General features: G+C 38.2%; 1 protein-coding gene across 9 annotated transcripts in view; it reads left to right on the top strand.

Moving 5' to 3' along the window:
- The window catches only part of LOC103703282 (uncharacterized), a 37,455-nt gene that overhangs the window by 900 nt on the left and 13,419 nt on the right, over positions 1-23,136 (top strand). For 3 of the 9 annotated variants that reach the window (XM_039131509.3, XM_088714351.2, XM_088714349.2), the window contains exons 2-14: positions 1,101-1,430; positions 2,576-2,764; positions 3,043-3,126; positions 6,087-6,146; positions 6,323-6,367; positions 7,570-7,769; positions 11,278-11,745; positions 13,333-13,459; positions 13,572-13,769; positions 13,900-13,989; positions 17,245-17,307; positions 19,687-19,761; positions 19,885-19,935. In XM_039131509.3, coding sequence (XP_038987437.3) covers positions 1,128-1,430; positions 2,576-2,764; positions 3,043-3,126; positions 6,087-6,146; positions 6,323-6,367; positions 7,570-7,769; positions 11,278-11,745; positions 13,333-13,459; positions 13,572-13,769; positions 13,900-13,989; positions 17,245-17,307; positions 19,687-19,761; positions 19,885-19,935 — 1,953 coding nt within the window. In that variant the 5' untranslated portion in view covers positions 1,101-1,127. Of the gene's footprint in view, positions 1-1,100; positions 1,431-2,575; positions 2,765-3,042; positions 3,127-6,086; positions 6,147-6,322; positions 6,368-7,569; positions 7,770-11,277; positions 11,746-13,323; positions 13,460-13,571; positions 13,770-13,899; positions 13,990-17,244; positions 17,308-19,686; positions 19,762-19,884; positions 19,936-20,285; positions 20,431-23,136 lie in introns of those variants that run through there. The other 6 variants (XM_039131506.3, XM_088714350.2, XM_088714348.2 and 3 more) reach the window with 4 other exon arrangements.

Raw genomic sequence — 23,136 nt, 5'->3', positions numbered from 1 at the left:
AAGATGGATATCTGATTATTGGAAAATATTGATATTTTAACATCATGGGCTGATTGATACTCGTTGATCGAAACACTGGGGTGCAAGGATGAGAGACAATTTGCCCAGACAATCAGTGGTTACTTGAAGTTTCAGATATAATTGATGAGAGCCAATTGCATTGGTCGGGAGTGATATCAATGAGAGCGTGCAATATCACCTCATATGACAGAACTTTTATGTTTATTTTTCAGCTAGTAAAATGTATTTTCAGCTGTGGACAGATCCTTGAAGTCACTTGAGTTTTTTTCACTGTTTACACACATATATATTCTTTATTGGAGCTTTGTACATTTTTTTCACTTGAATCTGTTTATTTGAAAAAGAATATCTTGTAACATTCATGAGGTATTGTTGCATTCACATTTGTATCATGATCTGAAATGAAACCTCTCGTGATCAATGTTGTTGAAGTTCTTATGCCATCAAAATTATGTCCTCATAGGCAATGTCTCATTTTCTCTGTCTTTGATATTTTATCAACTAAAGAACATTTTCTTCCCAAGGAGCACCTGATAAATTGAAGAGGCCATGTTTAGCCAGTGTTTCACAATATGGGCCACATTTTTCTTGGATAATTGATGCAGGTTAATCTAACTCAAAAGTGACCTAGCGTTAGTTGCCAATACTGGATCTTTGTGAGCTTCAGCTAGATTGTTTTCCATAATTTCATTCTTTAACTTGTACTAAAAAGAGTGGACCTTTTTCGGTTGCCTATATTGAATAATTTTCTCCTGATTTTGATATTGCATAGATAATAATGAGCTTCTTGTCCTATGCATTGCTTTCCAAAATCCCAACTTTCCTCCTGGAATGACAATAAAATTATTGTAAGCACTCTATTTAGATAAAAGCATGCTTTCTTATTTCATTATTGTGAATCCTCAGCTTTTCTGTCATTTCATTTGCCTACTAGTCATAAGTTTTTTTTTTTTGCCCTTTCTCCATGAGTTAGTTTCCAGTGAAGTAATGTGTTGATCTATTATCTGACCTGATGCACCTGAGACAAGTACATGCAACTGAAACATTCAACTTAATTGTATCTCTTACATGAATGGCAGAGAATCTATTTGATATAGTAAAGCAGGATGGATAAGAATGAAGACTCTGGTAGCCCTGGATGGGGTTCTTCATTTTTTATGCAAACAACTGAAGATGTTGCAAGAGCATTTTTTGCTGCTGCTTCAGCTGCAACTGTTCGATCAACACGCCCATCTGCAGTTTTCTCATCCAGAGATGATAACAGTAACAGCCAACTTCAAAAACTGCAAAGTCAGGTCACAAAAGTCTTGAAAGGTTTCTCACCTCCACCTGAAGTTAAGGGAGCTTACAACCCAGAAGTTCTAACCAGCCAAAAGCGTCAATGGTCAAGATTTCAGTTGCAATCACTGGTAAAGCATCTCTCTCTCTCTCTATCTATCTACCACCCCCCTCTCTCAATGCCTTCAATCACGCCTTGGGTTGAGGTTGCCAACTAGCTGAGCTGGTGAATTATCTTTTGTTGATACAAGAGACTGGGGTTCTTTTCCGTACTCACTCCAATTTTCAGCAAGGCTTAAACCTACAATAGTTCTCAAAAAACACATTTTGGATTAGTTGACCCAAATAGATGGGTTAGGGCATGATATTTAAGCTTAGACATGCTCTTTATTACAAAAATGAAGTTAATAGATGCTTAGACATCACCAGTTTTTTCTGGATCTTGAGACCAACGTTATGCTTGTTACAATAGTATGCTACAGTTAGATGATTAGCATGCTAAAATCTTGCTTATACCGATAGACAAGAACAAGTATGGAAGTCAAACTGCTAAATACTATCCAGCATGAATTATATGCAGGATGTTTGACTCATATGGTCTGACAAAAATGACCATTTCATTATCATTTATGCCAACTGCTGTTCATCCATGCTTTCTCCTCTTAATTTTCTCTTTGAAACCTCCATACATGTATCTTCTTGTTGCAATTTTTCCTCAGACTAATTGGAGAAGGACTCTAGAAACTTTGATGGAAAAGGCATATTTGTAAAATTGTGTTTTGCAGATCAAACGATGTTGATGTGCTTAGCATAAAACAATGATTTCTGTGCTGCCTAGTACTTGGTAAACCCATACTGACTCAATAATGTACTGGTATGGCACAGGGGCTTTATAAGGTACTGTGTTGACACATTGTACAACTGCTGTCTTGCCTCCAATGGTGTGCTATGTGTCTGTATGGAAGTGTACCATACCATTAAGCTATTGGTACAGGGTTTGGTGCTGAGATCGAAAACCATGGTGTAACATTGTTTTGTCAATTCAATTGAACATTTGTACAAGTTATTAATCCTCCAAATTTTGTTGCTCATCTTTAATCTTCTTTGGTAACTTGAGCTCCACATATGTATCTTCCTGTTGCAATTTTTGCTTTGTCAAGGACCTGACTTCCCTTTCATGTAATGGATAATGGGCCATACATGTTTCTACAGCCTTACCATTTATTTATTTTTCATTTGTTAATCATACATCTTAATTTTTTTTTACATCTGACAGGATCAGAGACCTGTGAAAGAACCATCGAGGGTTTTTGAGAGCATGGTAGTTGTTGGACTCCATCCTAATGTTGATGTCCAAGCACTTCAAAGGCTGGTATTGGAGAGGAACAATGAAGATTCAAAGAAAAAAAGAAGCTTGCTGAGTTACAATCTCCAAGTTCAAGCTGAACCAAATCTTGAACCTCAGGTTCTTATCCACAACTGAAATGCTAAAATCAGAACCTTTTGTACTATGTTAGCAATTCTTTCATAGTTTAATTTCATTTTTTAGTGGTATATTTTACATATTGTGATCTATGACAATTTCTAAGTAGTCATATCCAGAATGTTGATTATTGTTCTGTTGCCTTACAGTTTGCAACTTTGTGCTTTCTTGTTGCTATGTTTCCATGTATAATATTGTTGTGTGTTTTGCTACCATGAACTTCAACCTATACTGTTAAGTTCTTTTTTTTTTACTTTTAGGTGCTATTTGTATATCCTCCAGAAAAGCAGCTGCCGCTCAAAAATAAGGATCTCCTTTCTTTCTGCTTTCCAGGAGGTGTGGAGGTTTGGTATTTACCCTTTATATTTTATATTTTTTTTAGTGCTTTACAACATTTTCTTTTTCTGAAGATTCTGTATTGTGTTTGTAATGCGTATTATCATGCATATTACAATTTTCACAGGCTATATAGTTATGTAGGTAAGAACAGAAGGAGAAAAACCTTGGAACCACTCACTTCTACTTACAGTAGTTAACTGAAGAAAGAATCTTGGCTCTTCGCCCACATATGCAGTGCCTATACTGTTTGATGACCCCAACCATCAAAATCTTGGAATAAGCAGACCTAGCCGTGCAAACAAATGTCCTTAATATTTAGGTCAATTTATAGACACCATAATGCACATTTGTGGACTCCACTTACTCAGGACTGGCACTGGTCAGGGCCTAGAGTACTATATAACATTAGCAAGATTGGCATCGTGACTTTTTGAGTACTGCCTTAATGACTTTGACCTGGTGGGACTGAAATTCGAATGCTTTTGCACTAGAGAATGAGAAGTGATAGGTTGACTATGAAGATATGAAAGTTGTCTAACTTGAAAAGCCGCCACAGTTGTATCTATTTGCTGGAACCAATGAGTAATGCTCCTTTACTAAATCATCTAACCAATGAGGATCAGTTTCTGGTTAGTCAAGAAAATTGATCTTAAATTTTTATGCAATTGTTCATCAACTATATTTTCAATGTGTATTCAATTGTCATTTGTCTTATGCCTGTTCGGTATTTGTTTAATTGCGCATGTCCTTCTTATGCATGCACCATTAGTTTTGGACCTTTAGTCACCCTTTTATAGATCAAGAAGCAATGTCGTATCTTGCTCCAATTTTGGGGTTGACATATACTATCAAAAAGGTTGTTTTCCTTGGTGCCTTATGTCTTGACTTCTGCGAAAGATTTATTGCCCACTATCCTCGAGTGCAATCTGCATGGCAAATGATCTGATTTTTCATTAGCAAATAAAGCTTAATGATATTGATACTGCTTTCCCATCTATTCGCAATACTATTGTTTCCCTATGTCCAATCTTTACAATGGTTTGTGCTTGGACACAGTTTTGGTGTCTATTAGGGAAACTCTTGATCATTGATTCCCTATGAGTAGAAAAATAGAGGACTGGGTGTTTGAGATTTTCTTATTGCCAATGTATTTGCATAAATATATATTTGTGTATGGGCATCGCTAGTTTTTATCATATCTTATAGTTTACATGAGGACCACGGCTGATTGCAACTAAATTTCCTGTATACTGCTTTGCATTGTTGTAACCTACGGAGCATGGAAATGGATATGAGAGGAAGCCGTGAGTATATGAGATGATACTGATGCTATAGGATGGGATATAACCATAAGTAAGGTAAAAAGACACTAATAAAGCATAATGATTAATGAGTCATCACAATAACAGAATTTATACCTTGTATGCTAACATAAGCAAACTCCATTTCGACATCATTCAAATCCATAAAACACCGTTCATGGTTCATACTCAAAAAAATAACATTACAGTGAACTTGACACTCCCTACAGTGTGTCAAGTATGCCAACTCACCAAATGTCCAAGCCTATTCAATGCAATGCAAGTTTGGCTATCATACGGCCTACTGTGAACTTTTAGTATACAATACTTGTTTATTTTAGCGTATTATTTAAGATTTTAACCCCTTTAACCCCTCCACAAGGACCCTTTTCCTCCCCTTTGAAGCTCAATGCAACTCTTGCCATCCAAAAACCTGCCATAAAAGAAAGCACCATAAAGAAATGTATGCTGAAGCTTGTCCCTCCCCCCTTTGCTGTAGCAATATCCAAGTCGTCATGACCTGGATCTACCTCACCATTGGGAATATTACTGCAGAGCATGCTTCCCTTTGATCCCTCTTTGATGTGGTCACACAATACCTCCAGGCCATGGTTTGATCAGCTGCTGTTGTTGCCGTCACCCATGGCACTTGAACCTCCTCAACCTTGTTCAGGCCATCAAGATCCCCAGACCCCCTTTTGTGTTTTGCTGGTGCTTGCGATCTGAGGAAACCCCTTATTGAGATTGAATTTTTAAAAGGATCTAATGGTGTTTTCCAATTTGTCGAGGAGATCCTGCTGTTGAGGCTGCTTTGGCACAAATCCCTGATGGAGAGGGCTAGGGTTTTCTTGAGCAAGAGGAGACTGTGGATGATGGTAGGTGGGAAGTGGGACGAGGAGATGAGGCTGTTTGCTAGTGTGAAGGTGCTGCTGGATGTTGAAGAGGTGCTGCTGCATTGAGAGATGGGAGGTATCAGAGAAATGAGAAGGCTTCAGGGTGAAGAGATCAGGGATTTGGGGTCGAGCCACTCCCTTCCACAATTCCACTTATTTAGCTAAAGGTTTAAAGCATCATATTTTGATTCAGTATAGTTGTCCTGACCTGAAACATTGAGATGGTCTGACTTGAACCCAACTCTGACTTGCTGGTGAGTTGGGGATTTTTGACATGTACCCTCACCTGCAAACACAATGGGCTGGGTTAGGTGGGTTGCAATAGGCAAACAAGTCTAGATCAATATCACTGCCCCTCTTTGGATATATCTGAAAGGTATCCTGAATTCCTGATATAATGTATGTATTTATGGATGTATGTACTAATTAAATAATAGGATTCATTTCTTAGCCTCGTTCGACACTTATTGGTTTCTGATACATGTTGGATACAGCCATGGGGTACTACTTGAACTTTTTTCTAAAACCTAGATTGAAGCAATCCCATATTTGTGCCTTAATTCTACTTTCTATAGCTATTATTTAAGAATTTCACTAGTGCATCCTATGTAGATTGTAATTATTTTTTGCCTCTGTTTAGATAATTTGTTGCTTTGAGGTCATTTACATTCTTCTATTTAGTGTTACCTCTTTTCCCTGCTGCTATCATACAGTTAATTATAACTCAGATACCTGTTTGTTTTGACTACATTTAACATTGTTTAACATTAGGTTCATGCTGTAGAAAGAACTCCCTCACTAAGTGAGCTGAACGAGATACTCCTTGGGCAGGTGAATATTGTTCTTAAACGAGCTGTTCATTTTTTAACATCTCATTTGTATCCTGCACTTACAGAACTTTGACACTAAAACACTTCCAGTTGCACGAGAGTGCTTCCTTTCCTTAGTGAGATTTGTTTTCTGTTTTTGATCATTTGTTTTGATTTGATTTAATGACCTTCCTGCAGGAACAGCTAAAGCAAAACAACCAGTCTTTTGTATTTCGTTTACAGGTTCTTTTTTTCTATAGTCATTTTATTGCCAATTTTGTAGCTTCTAGCTATTTTTCTTCATTTGAGCTCCTGTTAGCTATAATTTTAGTTCCAGTTAATTTTGTCTTTAGTATTGCTTATTGTTTGCTTCATAATATGTTTTGGAAACCTTACCTGTTTGTAGACTGATAATATTGGATATTTTACAATTCTAGATTTTGTAGTCATTAGCACAGAATAAATGTTTAGCTTAATTTGTCCAAAACTTTTCTGTTTCCATCTGGATCTTGTTGTATGCTGGTTAAAGGTTTCATTCAATATCCCCAATACATAAAGGCTTTATCTTTTTGTAGATGTTTATTGTTCCATTAAACATGTTTAATTGAAACTCATGAATTGATCCTTTTTGTCCTGATGAATACTAATGCCAAAATGTAACTTATTATTTAATAGTTTTTAGGCATCAACAATTAATCAAGTAAGTTCAGCTGAGAAAAGTTTATATGGTATTTTGATTTTACATGATCCTGGTTTGTTTTATTTCATTCTTTGTTTCCACAAAGATGTGGTTGGATGAGAAGCATTGCTTTTTTCTTTGCCCTTTTGTCAATTTATACATTGTCTCCCTTTGAGTTAATATTTTAGTCATCTTTTTTAGATCTTGAAGCTTTCTTGTAGTTTACTGCCATACACAAAGTTGTGTTATATCTGTTCTATTTGTCAAGTGATCAGTTCTTATGGTGTCCCATGAATGGAGCTTACTCTGACGTGGTTGCAGTCATGGTTAACTAGACCCTTTGCTTTTACCTAACAGTATCCTCAGCAGACATTTAGAAATGGGTATTGGTGGGACACTTGAGAGTATAGATCCAAAGAAGGAATTCTTAAAGATTAGAAGAATCTGACATTAAGGCATGTAACAGCACCTGATGCTCATCCCCATGTCTGTGCAACATAGGTTACAGTAGATTTACATAAAATAGTTTAATTTTGAAAGTTTTGACTATTTTGTCTGGTAGACTTGTATTAAAACTGGATAGTTAGACTAATTGGGATCAAAGTCACTAGTTTTTATATTTTATTGGTTGTGAATGCTTGAAAAAAATGTAATTTCATATGTCACTAGATTCAAAAAGCCTATGCTATATGTACGACCAATGATCTCTTCTTGTCCATATAATACAGTCCAAAAGATCCTTATAGAGAGCTTGATAATTCCTCAGGTGGCTGATGATTCAACCTTCTATGGATGCTGTGTATTAGTGGATGAAATGGTACAGAAACCATCAAATTTAGTTTCCATGCTTATAGGTGAGCAAAGCTTCTCTCCATCCTTAAGCCGCCACATAATAACTACATCTCGATGCTATTGCATTCTATCAAGGCTTCCATTCTTTGAGCTGCATTTCGGTATATTGAGAAGGTAAAATTTCATTTTCAAGGCTTTTTTTCTTTTTTTCCCTCTTTTGGTGGTACCTTAGATATGTTTGGCTTTCCGTTTGTCTTGTTCAATATTATTCCATTAGTATTTCAGCTTTTTTGTCTAAGAAGTTATGATTTTATTGACGACTTGAAGGTTGACTATAAAATACTGCAAGTAAAGAAAATGCAATATTAGTTATAACTTCATTTAACTACTTTCTGCTAAAAGGCTTTTGCCAGTGATTTGACTTTGGCATTCCATCAAAAAGCATATTCTTTCCATTTTGCTCCTAGTGCATCTTTGTGCATTCAAAATAGGTGTTTAAGCGAAAATCTTTTAGGAAGAGACAGAACCATGTGGTAAAATAGAATAAAATAGTAAAGAAACATTATAGAAGTGAAGATGAACTCTGATGAGATAGTCTAAGACTTAGTGGCAAGGTCGTAGAAACCGGTACCGAGCACCATACCGGTTCTATGGTGGCACGAGTCGGTACGGGCCATGTCGGGCCTTTACCGACGAGGGCACAACACCGTGGGAGAGGGGAAGAGAGAGAGAGAGAGAGAGAGAGAGAAGGGGGAGAGAGGCTGGCGGTCGCCGGTGGAGGGCCGCGGCTAAAAAATTCAGCATTTTAAAGTGAAGTCGGCCCCCCGCGGCCCTCTGCCGGCGTTCTGACCTCTTCCTCTCCCTCCCTCCCTCGCTCGCTCTCTCTTTTCTTCTTCTTCTCCTTCTTCGGCTTTGTCAACGGGTCTCATTTCCGTTGCCGGAACCGTATTGGTGAGTCACCGGTACGACTTGAATGGCCGGAACTGTTCGGTTCAGGACGGTTCCACCGACTATGCTTGGTGGGATTGCCACCATGAGGTTACCCATTATTATACAATAAAAAGAAGTGTCATCAAAATAACATAAATAGTTTGTTAAAATTACAATGGGTACAAAAGGAAGAAATTGTTAAATCCGTAGATGATGCCAGAAGGGTTGGTATTTTATTCCACCCTTCCTTACCTAAATACACTTGTTCAACATTGTACCCTTTCTTTGCTCACTTTTGGCCCCATACTGTCTTATCTGTTGAACTTGTTGCCTATGTTCACCTGACCTGCAAGGCTTTTAGCAACCAGCTCCCCTCATTAACTGATCCACCATGCATTCTGCCACCATAAACCATTCTGTCCCTTTAATTTAGTTTTCGGTAGAGTTAGAGGGGAATGGATGTCTTTGTTGACTTGAAGAGAAGGCATGGAAGGCATGACCGGCAAAAAAAGGTGGGTGCAGGGGCCCAGGCAAACAGGAGGAACAAAAGGTGGTGCTGTGACATTGTCAGCAAAAGTTGGAGTCAACATTCATTGGTGAATGGAAGGGGTACTGATGGTTGTAAAGAGGAAGAATGCTGCAACTCGGTCTTAATTCTGATCCCTGAATTGGTGGTAGGGCGATCATGTTTTAAATTTTTCTGGAATGTTCTTCTGTAAAAAGGTTTTTGCTATATATACATGCACTATACTGTGCATTGGCAGACAAAAGATGGAGAAATGAGGAAACAACACTGAGCATCAGTGCCTCATGGGGTTCAACTAAGAATTTGACAGCATTTTTTCATCACTAGGCCTAGCTGAAATGCATGTGAAATGAATTATAAGTAAGAAAAATAGAAAAAGTTTTAAGAAAAGTGAATAGATATAATTTTAATATATTTTAATGTTGTTGTAAATGAATAAACATGTGGCATTGGAATGAGAGAAGAAACAATTATGATGTGCCTTGCATGTGAGACATGGAGAAGTCCATCGGAACTCAGTAAGAAAGTTTCTCTCAATAGTGGGATTTGCATGTTTTTTTTTTTCTTCCTCACACGAGGCTTCACTTTTGGGTTCTGGCTTTACTTGCGAACTCTAGCCATTTTCTATATATAATAGAAGATTAGAATCCAAATATTGTTGGATCAAACTGCCTAGTTTGATAAGGATTTGAAATTGAACTAAATTTATCTTTGATAAGCTTAGATAAAAGTGTTAAGTTCTTAAGGAAGGAAGGATTTTGTGGGTGGGTGAAATTCTTGGGAATAATTTTCGGTTTTCCAAGGCAGGCTTGGGGCTGAAATATTTTGGGATGGTATAATGGAAACTGAAACTTTTTTTTTTTTTTTTAACATTGAGTGGAGAGTATCGTGGAGTTAAATGGAGGCAGGGTTCAAAATTTTGAGGATCAATGCTGCATTGACCAAAGGTATGTGCAGCACGTGCCATATCGAAGATCGTTTTGAAAAGGTATCAATGAGTACGCATCGTTATGCCCCAAATGCCCTTAGTATGGCCTTTCTTGACCTCCAAATTCTGGTTTTGGATTTTTTTTATCATTTTTCTTATCTAAATGCTATATTTTTGCAAGAAATAAGATAAAAGTATCAAGTTAAATGTCCCATTCAAGGTTTTCTGTGTGTGCTCTTCATTATCATCATAAATATCACATAACTTGCAAACTAAAATTACATTCAAAAGAAATATGTATTTGAATTAGCAATTGAAATGCAAGTAAATAAAGAAAGAATATACTTATAACATTATTTAACAATAGTTACACTCGTTCAAATGATCATCATTTAGTACTACCATCAATAATCATGTTCTAAGCCCTAGCTTATCTATTTTTTTATCAAATTTGTACGGTACGATATGCGGTACGCATGGCGTACTGAGTGTCAGTATACCACCGGTACCAGACCGGTATGGTATGGTATGCTCGGTACCGTCCGGTACAGTATGGTACAATATACCATGGTTGGTGGTCCCACCTTGACAATTTTTTTGATTCACGGTGCTGATTTGATATTTTTTTAGATTTAATGCACTTGTTATGAATAACTCTTTGATTAGGGAAATCATTTGGTTAAGCATTCCAATTGGTGAATCTGTGATGAAGGAATCTTGAATCGAGAGCATTGTTTTTTTCCACTGTACCTGACCGTTGGATGTGCCTCCTTTCCACTACATCTGATCATTGGCTGAGCCTCCTTCCATGCAACCTTAGCTTTCCAACACGTTACTTTCAATAGAATAAAGTTGCTAACATTTTCATCTTGATTAGCGACTCTTTATTATGTTGCTCTCAACTAATGATGTAGCTGTCTCTTGTTATATGTTTGTGCATGCCATTTGTGTCAATATGTTTCTTATCTTCCGCCCTTTCTTGTAAAATACAACAAAAACATTGGAAGTCTCAAATTGATTTCTGTATGATTGCCATTTTTAAGTTCCATATTGCTTTCTGCTGGATGCGGTTGTCTATTTATTCTATACGTCCTTTCTGTGAAAAAAAGCTGCCACATATTGCTTCCTGTGACCTTTCCTCTATGATGTCCATTTGCATTCCTTCCTGTGACCTTTCCTCTACGATGTTTATGTGCATGCTTGCATGTATGCGTTCAGCTTGGCACTCCAGGCTAATAAAGTCTGCTGTAAGAGACCAAATTTTGGTTATATGATATATGCCTTCCCTTTGGTTGCAGCATCTTCATTGAAGAAAGGTTCGAATGGCTAACAAAAGGCATTGACATGCTAAATTTGCTGTCATTGGAAGAAACTTCTGATGAAGACAGCACTTATGATAGAACCAATAGTCCCGTACAGGAACAGTACTGCACCGAAGATGCAACAAATTTGATGAGATGTTCTGATTTAAGTACAGAAGTTTCTACCCCTAAGAAAATATCTGATAACGATAAACCTGTGGATAACCAGCTCCATGAAATGAACTTGAATTCTAAGGAAGTCATCCAGAGCAACACCACCTTTCAAGTCAATCAAGAAATAACAGATTTTGTAACTGAAGGAGAATCCAGAGATGTCATTCAAGATAACCACGATAACTCTGTTGATGAGGTCATGAAAAACAGGCAATCTGAAAGGCAGATTCCAGATGCCGTTTTGCCACTTTTGCGGTGTTGCCTCTATGAAAGCTCCGAATCCTCTGCCAGGTAGAATTTTATTTTCTCTGATCACATAAATCGTTCTTTAGATGAGTCTCCCTGTTGGTGAAATTGTTCTGAAATTCTGTTGGTATCAGATGAATAGTGCAAGTAGATTATAATGATTAAGTCTAATTGGTATGAAAAAGATTAGTTGTGTACACATTATTATTCTGGATTGATTTTAGCTGAACTTTATTGGTGCAATGCATCCACTTAAGTGGTCCTGGAATGTCATCTCAATACTGCTGATTGTCAATCGAATTGATGAGTGGTTTGGCATGAACCATATTCTGCAGCTATTTTTTCTTGAATTCCATTATGTTATAAATTTTTAAGGAGAATATTGCAAGGCTTTCCTTCTTTGAATTGATCTTCAGCCTTTTAATAGAGCGTTTTTGTCTTTTACCAAAAATTATTTATATATTATCTTGATATTATAGTTAACATCTTTAATGAAATGTATGATTACTTATAATATAGGTGGTTCTCGATGGTTTTATTAAATTATTGGCTCAGTTTGGTTGCTTTATACTGCAGATTGTTTAGCACCTTTTTATTGTTTAGAGAAATTTTATGGGAAATTGGTAGAAAATTGTTTGTTTATATTATGTATAACTTTCAGTTGTTATGTACCTTTTTTCTATTTTATATTTTCCTTATTAATGTTATTGGCAATAAATATGCAAATTCCTTAGCAAATTCTAGCAAATATCAGGGATCCTATATTCCTATTGGTGAGTTGCAATTAAAGTGAAGGTTTTGATCAATGACCTTTAACTGTTGTAGTGGCCTTATAACAGTTTCAGCACCTCCTCATTAGGCTATATATAATAACGGGAGAAAAAGATAATGGCTGTCATAGTGCATTATTTAGTGTTATGATTGTCCGCTATAACTTATAATGTAAGTAACAGTAATTATTTTCACCTGTACCTTTCTTTAAATAAGACATTATTTTCAAGATTTAATTTTTGTATCAAAGTTAATACATTTTCCTAAGCATAGTCTATGTACTGAACCAGAGCCCTGCTGTAACAATAATAATGGTCAATAATGGTTTATGATGGCATAACATGTTAATTAAAAACTTGACTAAAGCTTCATACTGGATTATGTATAAGATCTTTCATAGGTTTTCTTCTATGTTATAATAATAAATAAATTATGTCATAACAAGATAAGGGCTCTATGACAAGTATCCTGAGGTTCCTTCAAATTTTGCTGACTTCAATGTACATTTTCATGGTTGAATTATAATATGAAACTTTTTTTTGGTACAGAAATATAATATGAAACTTTTATCCCATAAAGTTTCACATTAGAAATAATAGTGAGACATGTGAATAACGCTAAGGCCACAACAGGTGGATTCTGAGTGTTCCTCCTGTAAATCTACATTATCTATGGTATGTAATGTTTCTATGACCAGAGCTTTCTGTTGAAATAAGAGTGACAGGAGATGATTATTGTTTGAGTTAGTGATAATCTCAGGGTTTAGTCTTACATTAGCACTTTTGCAGCTGTTTTGGCAGCCTAGTTTAAAGAAGAATTTCTGTTTGACGAGTTAGTAATGTTAATTCTTAGCATCTACAGTTTCCAAGGTTCTCCAAGTGAAGACAGAAATTTTAGGAGTGATATGGATGAAGTAGAGCTCGAAGAGCCATCTTCATCTGGTCTGGAAGATTCCAGTGGTCATGGTGATATCCTTGAATGGGCCAAGGTTTGATAATTGCATTTTTGTGACTAAAACCAATATTTCATGTTTTCTGGTTTCTGAACTGGGCCCACTTGACTACTTAACTCTTTCACTTTATATGCTTATTTGAATTCAGGCGAACAGTCATGGATCTTTGCAGATAATTTGTGAATATTATCAGTTACATTGCCCTGCTAGGGGTTCGAAGCTTACCTTCCGGCCCTTGGAGCACTTGCATCCTTTGGATTTTCACAGGCCTGGTGAAACAGTTCTTCATATTGCTGACTCCACTGTTGATCTTAGATCTTGCAATACAAGCTTAGAAGTGGCTGAGGTACATTCTGCTTATGCTAGGATTAGCTATCAATTTGACCTCCAGTTGCTGCAATGGTGCAGCATGTGTCCCTTTATATATGGAAGTTTGACATAAAGGTCCTGCATATTCTCTGGCCTTGATTTTTCAGGCACACAGTGCACTGTTAGCTGAGGAGGAGGCTATTGCTTTGTCTGTATGGACAATTGCATGCATATGTGGGTGCCTGAGGCTTGAAAATGTAAGTATGAAATATTTTCTGTGACCAGATTTATGAAGCTTTTTTTAACCTTACAAGATTGTTTGCAAATATCATATTTGATTTCCTTCATCATTTGAAGTAACCAAATTTAGTTTTAAAATCAGTGTACAAGGGAAGACCTTTTATTACCTAGGGAACAACTGGTTTAGTTGTTCCTATGTACAATGACAGATTTTGCAGGCTTTGCTCCTCTAAAAGTAAAATTATTTGGGTAGTTTTGCTAGTTTCAAAAAGGGAGAGCACTTCTGTGATCTTTTAAAAATATCATGTTATTTAGAGTATATATTCTCTTAAAATCTCATGAGAACTCCGTTTCCTCTTTTCTTCTTCCTTCCTTATTTCCCTCTGTAATTGGCTTCCTTCCCTCCACCCAGCAATCATTTCTCCTTCTCTTTCTCCTATCTTCCCCTTGTTTTCGTTGCTGCCAAAATCCTCCTCATCCCTCCTTACTCCCATTCCCATATGAGTGCTTGTTCTTGCTCTTCCCTGCTGCTAATCTCCTAACACAAGCCAACCCCTGGCCCTATCCTTTCTGCAACCACCATTGATTAAGATGTCTCCTACTGTCATGCATTAATCCTAGAGAGTAGGGTCTAGAGACTGTCATATAATGCTGTGCTAATGGGCATTCAACTAGTAGTCGATATCTAGCCTTTTTTCTATTATACTTGCCATTATATAATAGGATTACGAATAGCATTTTATTTTCTTAAGGTTTATGATTACTCTCTTACATAAATTACTAATAAAAATAACAAATTTAACATACTATGGTGAACTTTTGTCATAATGTTTCGAACTTTAAAAAGGGATCTGGTGAAGCAAACTTGGAAGTGGGCATGTTGACATAGCAGGATAATAAGATGTTTGAGAATTATATATATTATGCCTCTAGCATGTAGATGCTGCTTGGGTTTGAAGGTATGCAGCCTCAGGTCACACTACGTAGTTTTGTTAATAACCTGATTCCCAAATTGAAACTTATAACAAAAATCAAATCTAACCAATCATTCAAAATAAAATTAATGCGGATGCCTTTTCAAATCAAATTGAAATTTTTGCATTGAACTTCACGTAAATTACTTTAGAACATTAAAGAACTTTGGAACCTTTACATTTGAAAAATTCTTGTTCAAAGTAAATATTAAGGTCTTAACAATGTTATCAAGAATGGACCATATGTAGTCCCAATGGCTCCTTCAACTTTAGCTAAATCACCAAAATGGGTATTTCAATGAAGTTCTCCATCTCATAATCTTGCTTCCTTGATTTCTTAAAGATAGAAATAAAAACAACAATTAGTAGAAACGGTGGGAAAGCTGATTGATAGATTTGTGGATGCCCATTTATGTTATCATGTACTTGTTTTGCAATGATTTAACTGACATAAACATGCTCCATATATTGCCATCTGAAAGACATTTTTCAATCTTCGAGAAATTTTGTCCTGTTCAAATTTAGTCATGGAAAGAACATTAGAAATAGCAAAAGATTATTTTTAAGGCCCCTTCTGCATATACAAATTGTATTTTGATCTGTAATCTTAAACATATTGCGTTTAGTTGACTTATAATTAACTTATCGATATCAATGACAAATATGGCCTGGAACATTAAGAGAATTAACTTATGATTCATGCACACATGTTTAAACGAAGTCATATTTTGTTTGGTTTATGATCTTAAACTTTTGAATCTGGTGTGACAAACCTCTTTTTCTTTGAGGAAAATGATAAACCCAGGTTTTCCTCAAAATAGATGCTATTAGGATCACGGGAAGAACAATAAATGGGGATGTCAATGGCAGACGTGTGTCAGAAATTGTAGGCTTAAGCTCTATAAACCCTTAGATTCTCGGTGTCTACCAATTCTATCCAACACCACTTACTTTCTTTCTCATTATCTCTGTTTATTATGAATATAATGGGCAGTGGTAAGAGGAGTGTGGAGGAGTAAGAGTTGAGCCATGTGAAGATGTTGTGGGTTAGTAGTGGGCCATGGAAGGAGGATGTCGCATTGTGGTGGGCAGAGAAGGAAGGAAGAGGAACGTTTAGTAGAGAGGGAGTAATGGGCAATGGAGAAAAGTAGGGATCAATGAGATGGCGCTTAGGTAAGGGAAGGAGAAAGGAATTGTTAGGTGGATAAAGGAGGAAGGAGAGTATCTGGAGAAAAGAAAGAAGATGAGGAGGCTTGTGGGAGATTTTAAAAGAGAAGTAGCTCTCTTGAGATTTTAGAAGGCATGCTCTAAATATAATGTGATTTTAAAATAGCTAATGAGTGCTCTCCACTTGTTTTAACTACCAAAACAAGCCGTTTACTTTTTTATTTTTAGAAGGGGCAAAATCTGTCGTCGTTCATAGGGACAACTAAACCAGTTGTTCCCCAAGAACTAAAAAGCCTTCCCCATATTTACGTACTTATGTATTATGCATGCATGTATATATGTATGCTATTATCTTCGTTACTGTATTATCTTTTAACTTTTTCTAGCTTCAGTGAGAACAATATCTGATTTTTCCTAGCATTTCATGTGAACTTTGTCAGTTTGTGGTGATTGGAGCAAGCATACTTTTCTGATCACAGCCATCATATAGAACATATATGAGAAAACTGTTCCAGGGAAGATTTTTTTCTACATTATATTGTTGAAACATGCGTATACACACCCATCTGCCTATGCACAATCACCTATGCTTATGCCAAAGCCATGCCAACATGCAGATCAACCTACACCCGTGCACACACATGCATGTTTATTAATGTATATGGCAAAGTGCAAGGTGGGACATGCATATCAATGACACAAATTGCTTTTCATGGTGTAAACATTTTAAAAATATGTTGACTAAAATTCAATTAGTTTGATGCTTTCCAGCCATAGATCAGAATGAACCATTTGTATCGTTATTAACAAAAATCCATGTTTTAATTATTTCTTGTATATGTAAGTTCTCAAATCTCAACCATTCTATTTTTGGTTTTCTGTCACTTTGAACAATGTAGACAGTGAAGAATGCCATTTTAGTTAACCAACCATGCAATTTGTCACTGAGGCACCAAAGCGTATACGCATAAAGTTGTTCTGTACAATGGGACTGTCAGCATGTGTTTTTTCATCATGATATAGAAAATTAAGTGGAGTTGTATTTGCATTGTCCTTGTGATTTTTTTTTTCCATCTTAATATGGAGATACTAGTGCTCCTGTATTTGACATGATAATTTTGCACTTGACAGATAATAACGATGTTTGCTGGAGCACTTTTGGAGAAACAAATTGTTATTGTTTGCTCTAATTTGGTACGATGTTATCTTTGATTACCCCCCTTCCCCCAACACACATGCACGCGCGCACAGAAAAAAAAAGAAAGAAAAGGGAATACACACACACCAAAAAAAAGTTGACACATGCTCCAATCAGAATCATATGCATATTCCATTATATTTATGATTACAAAATAAATCTAACAACTGAAGTTTTCAACTCCTTAAAAAGATATAAGCTCGAAAGTTAGTTTGTACTTTGTTATTAGTGATTACATCTGCTAGCTTTTAGAACTTCTTTATCCTTTTTGTTTATTCAACATGTCTATGAGGAATTTGGTTGCTCCGGTTGTTTTTCTTGTGGTTGAGTCTCATATCAATGAGTGAGGTTTTGGGTACTTTTTTTCAGGACTTCTTATAGTGACGATGATAGGCTTCAATAAATCAGATGTACTTGCCTATCTCAAATATGGAAAAGAACTTCTGTTATTTTGCTAGTTTTATGTGTGGGGATACATAATAGCTAGCAGAGTGGGAACCATCCTGAACCGGGCGGTTCTGGCCATTTTGAGCCGTACCGGTGGCTCACCGGTACGGTTCCGGCAACGGAAGTGAAACCCGTTGCTGGAGCCGGAGAAGGAGAAGAAAAGAGAGAGCGAGCAGAAGAGGGAGGGAGAGGGAGAGGGCGGGAGATTGGTGGAGGGTAGCGGACGCCAGCCGCAGCCTCGCCGGGGTTCGCCACCCCTCCGCCGGTGTCTGCCACCCCTCCGCCAGGTCTCCCTCCCTTTCCCTCCCTCTCTTCCTATTCTCTCTCTCTCTCTCTCTCTCTCTCTCTTTTCATCTCTCTCACGGTACCATGCTTTCTCCTCTATCGGTACAGGCTCGGCACGACCTGTACTGACTCGTGCCACCGGAAAATCGATATGGTGCTCGATACCGGTTTTGCCGACCTTGATATCTAGTGCTAAAATGTAGTTACCTTCTGAACTCAGTTTTCAGTACAAGTGATCATGCGAACTGTTTCTTGTATTATACTCTCTTCTCCCATTTCAAGGGATAATTTCCATGGCTGATAGAATTCTTTAGTCCTAGAAGGAATTTATGGTGGAGGTAGTTAAAGAATGACCTAGTTTATCTGTTAAAAGCAGTGGGAGTTGGGACCATGTGTGATCATACATTTGCTCTTTGTACTTAGCATCAAGGCTCCTTTATAGATAAACTAACAAATGGATGATAAGGGAGATGCCAAATATGATTTAGAATCATGAGCAGACTTTGTTATTGTTATGCCTCAAACCTGCCACTTGGGCTGGCATGTGACATGGCCGTACATTCCACAGGGCATAACCCTAAAATATGCAAGACCTATTGAATGATCAAAACATCAACCATATTATTTGCCATTTTCAGGAATAAAATAAAATATTTTTTTTTTTCAAAAAGAGAAATAATATGATTACAAGGGCCAACATCCAAGGTATTAGAAATGTTCTGAATCTTCTCCATCTCTCACTAGCAAACCCCAAACCTCAGTTCTAATCACCCTGTCTCTGAAAAGAAACAGAAAAAATAACTGGCTCAGTAAGAATCCCCAAACATACACACCAAGATAAATAATTTAAAGATAAAAAAAAGGAAATGATCAATACTGAAATATATGCAATTACCATGAAATCACATATCAACTATCCAAAATATACCATGGTTGGTTGTATATATTATTTCTTAAATATTATTTCATACAAAAATACACCTAACCTTCTAAGTGGCAAAACTATCATGTGGGCGTGTATTTTTTGCCCAGTTTACTTACCTTGTTAATTGTTTCCTTTCTTCATCTTTTTGCTAACATTCTGATCATCTGATGTAACTCATGTTTCTCAGCCAGGTATCTTGCTGATTTTACGATAAACCACATGCAGATACACGGGGAACAAGCACAAACACATAGATGTAGAATAATTTTTCTGATTATCTCCTCTTGCATCCAAATAGGACTCGAAGGGTGTTTTTCTCTTCATTAGGGGAATTTTGTTTCTTTTTCTCATTGGATGAATGATATGAAGTCAATGAGATTTTGTCACTTGCTTTACTTTTTACATGAAGAGCTGTCTGTCTGTGTTCTAGCTTTGTACGCCCCTTTTTCTTAAACTGGGCAGGCTCCAGTAAATGTTCTCTCTGATTTTACTTCCTTGCACATTACTGAGATCTGCTGCTATATGTTTGATCTTATTAATATTTGTTTATTTATTTTTGATAGAAAGGTGTTAATTATAAAAAATGGAATAACAATAAACTATACGAAACAACTTTCAATCCAAGAAGTTATGATATATCAGAAAGTAAACATGCATCCCACGTGTGATTGCAAATCAGACACGAGCTGCTAGGTCCTGATATATGTACGATGTGCAGGGAATCTTATCTGCTGCAGTTTTATCAGTTGTACCACTAATACGTCCCTATCAGTGGCAGAGCCTACTAATGCCGGTATGCAACTTCTTTTTCCATACATTACCGACATTTTGTCTGCAATGGGATATTCTTTAAAGCAACTCTATATATTTATTGTATATGGTGCCACCAATGAGTAACTTTACATATGAAATCCAGATTTTGCCAAATGACATGCTGGACTTTTTGGATGCGCCTGTTCCATACATAGTGAGTTTCCTTGCATACTTCAACTCTTCCATATTTTTTTTTGACTGTGGATCATCTCAGAATTACTCTTGGATCTTGATTAAGTTATAAAATTGATGATGTCAGGAATTGATTGACACATGTTTTGTGCAATCTACCACCGCACAAGCTCTTTGTTAAGTCATGACTATATTCTTCCTGGAAAATCATAATGCTCTTTTTTGTTATTTTAACCTATGTTTGCATACCTTCAATTTTCTTTCCCGTTAACCCTGCTGAAATTATATTTGCATTTAATTAAATGTGTTCTATTATGTTGACAATAGCAGAGAGAACTCTGAGTTATGCGACTTCAACACTCATTTTTGCAGAAAATTTTTCTATCATGACTCCGTGGCCGGACCGGTACGTACCGGCTGGTACAGAACGGTGTAGAAAATTGTTCCATCATGACTAACAAATTTTTCTATAGTATTAAACACGGTCTGCCGTACCGGTCCGGCAGGTACGTACCGGACCTGCTATACATTGACCTGCTATACCTGCTATAGTATTCTCTACATTGATCTTGAATGTAAATTTGCAAAATGCTGGCTTACTCCCCTGTCTCAGGGTTGGTTAGTCGTACCGGGGCCTCGGGCTCAGGGTTTTAAATGCTGGCTTGAGCTGGTCTTTGCCAGCAAGCATGAACCATCTTGGGCCTGTATTGGCACCAGCACTGGGGCAACTCAACATCCATTAAATCTTGTTTTCTATTTTTTAGTTAAAAATTAATTAGGTCATTTTTAAATTTATTTGTTGTTTCCTAGCCATACAGATGCTTGGCATGACATGTACTATGTCAGCCTCTGGGTGTCATGCTCCATGCAAGTGGCAATATTAGGCTAAATTTTTGTGGCCATGCCACTGTTTATACCTAGGAATGGGACAGTACTTGAGCACCCTCCAAGTGCCTGAGCTCCTTCGCATGTTTAAGAATACTAGAATGTTTTGCTGAGCCAGTTCAAATAATCAAATTGATTAGAGAAATAATTCCATAAATGAATATTTCGATTCTTTAGCTTTGATATTAAAATGTCTAGTTTTTTGCTTAAGAGATGGGATTGTTGGACTGGTCACACATGGTAATTAGGTTACTGATGACAATCATTGATGATAGATGAGCTGCTGAAGCTGAGCTAGGCAATTAGATGGGCCATACTAGGATTTAGGTCCATGAATGAGAAAAAGCACTTACACTATTTTCACAAAAAAAGAAGTAACTGTAGGAGTTTGTCTAAGTTGTGCACTATTTGATGGCTCATCAAGTTAAATTAACTCAATTGAAACATTTTGAGCTATTAGATCTTGAGTTAAAAAAAGCAACACGACATTTGTTAAATTCATCATGTTTGGACCATGGTCTGCTGTGCCGGTACCGGAAACTATACCGGAGCCTTGTTCGGTGGCACGAGTCGGTACGGGTCTGCATCGTGTTGTGTCGTGCCTGTGCCGACACAGGAGACCTTGGGACAGAGGAAAAGAGAGAACGAGCTGGGGAGTAAAGGAGGCCGACAGAGGCAGCTATTGTCGGCGTTGGTGGCGGAGGCGGCCTGGCCGCTAAAAAAATTCAGAATTTTTAAGCGAAGTTCGGCCGAAATTTTTAGCTGTCGGATCCCTGTTTCAAACAAAAGAGAGGCCTGGTCTAGGTCTCCACCACTTGCAGCCGACCTCCCTCCCTCTCCCTCCCTCCCCCGCTCGTTCTCTCTTTTCTTCTCTTTCCTTCTCCTTGCCCCCCTCCGGTGACAGCCGGCCTCCCTCCCTCTCCCTCCCTCCCCCGCTCGTTCTCTCTTTTCTTCTCTTTCCTTCTCCTTGTCCCCCTCCGGTGACTGCGTCTCGGTTGCTTAGTCGGAACCGTCCCTGTCTGCCGCCGGTACAGCTCGGGACGCCCGAACCGGGCAGTTCGGGATAGTTCCGCCGACTTTGGTTTGGACACTTAGAACAATTATCTAAGCACATACTACATGAGGGCTTCTTGACAACTAATTGACATAGGCAACCACTTGATCTGTTAAGTATCCGTTCTGACAGCTTAGCTGAGAAGTTGGAAACTAGATCCAATCCCTTGGTTATACACATGGTCTGCTGAACCGACCTGTACCGGTCGGTTCAGCCCGTATCGGACCGGTGCCGACTGGCACCGGTCCGGTACAGGGGTATAAAACGGTTTCGACCCAAACTGGGTCGGAATCGATTGGTTTTGTACCTGGACCGGTGCGAACCGGCCCGGTACAAGCCGGTACCGGTGCGAACCGGCCCGGTTCGCACCAGTCCAAGCCACACTTTCCCCGCAGGGAATCGCGCCCGAGCGCGGTTCCCCACGTGGGCACCGTCCAAGCCACACTTTCCCCGCGGACGCGCGCGGACGCATTTTTTTATTGGGAAACACGCGCGGACGCGTGAGCGGAACGCGCGCCCGCGCGCGTTTCCCCGAGTAGGAATCGCGCCCGAGCGCGGTTTCCCGCGCGGGGCACCGTGCCCACGCGGGCTGCCAGCCCGTGTGGGGGCATTAAATGCCACAGAGTGGCATTAAACGCGCGGACGCGCGAGCAGAGCGCGCGCCCGCGCGCGTTTCCCCGCGTAGGAATCGCGCCCGCTTCCCAGCAGGAAATCGCGCCCGAGCGCGGGGCACCGTGCCCACGCGGGCTGCCAGCCCGCGTGGGGGCATTAAATGCCACTCTGTGGCATTTGAAGCGTCCGCGCGCGTCCCGGACGCGCGTGGACGTGTTTTGTTTTGTGGTACCGGTTTCAAGCTGGTACCGAACCGAAACCGTACCAGTGCCAGTGCTCACCGGTACGCCGGTACAAACGGTCCTGCAAACCTTGGTTGTACATTTCATTTATAAAGAGAAGTTGTTATGCACCAATCTGCTTCTCATCATATAGGATCCTGCTAAATCTGTGCTTTATTTATCTTTCTGCTTCTCATCAGATAGGATCCTGCTAAATCTGTGCTTTATCTATCTTAAACTTTGTAATTTCTTCGTCAATATTATGGATGGCACACCTGCATATACTTATTGGGAAAGCACACTCCACTTACATTTACTACGAAGACGTGTATAAGCAGATGTCCTTGAACTGTTAACTTTTAACTTACTAATATGTGACAGAAGCAAATTTCTGGTGGATCGTACTTTACCATGTTACTTTGTGAACTCTATAACTGAATGGAGTGCATGT

Source organism: Phoenix dactylifera, chromosome 18, assembly GCF_051530095.1.
Source record: "Phoenix dactylifera cultivar Ajwa chromosome 18, Ajwa_hap1_PhDact_Kaust_v1.1, whole genome shotgun sequence".
NCBI classification, from domain to species: domain Eukaryota; kingdom Viridiplantae; phylum Streptophyta; class Magnoliopsida; order Arecales; family Arecaceae; genus Phoenix; species Phoenix dactylifera.
This window is presented reverse-complemented; position numbering and strand designations above follow the sequence as displayed.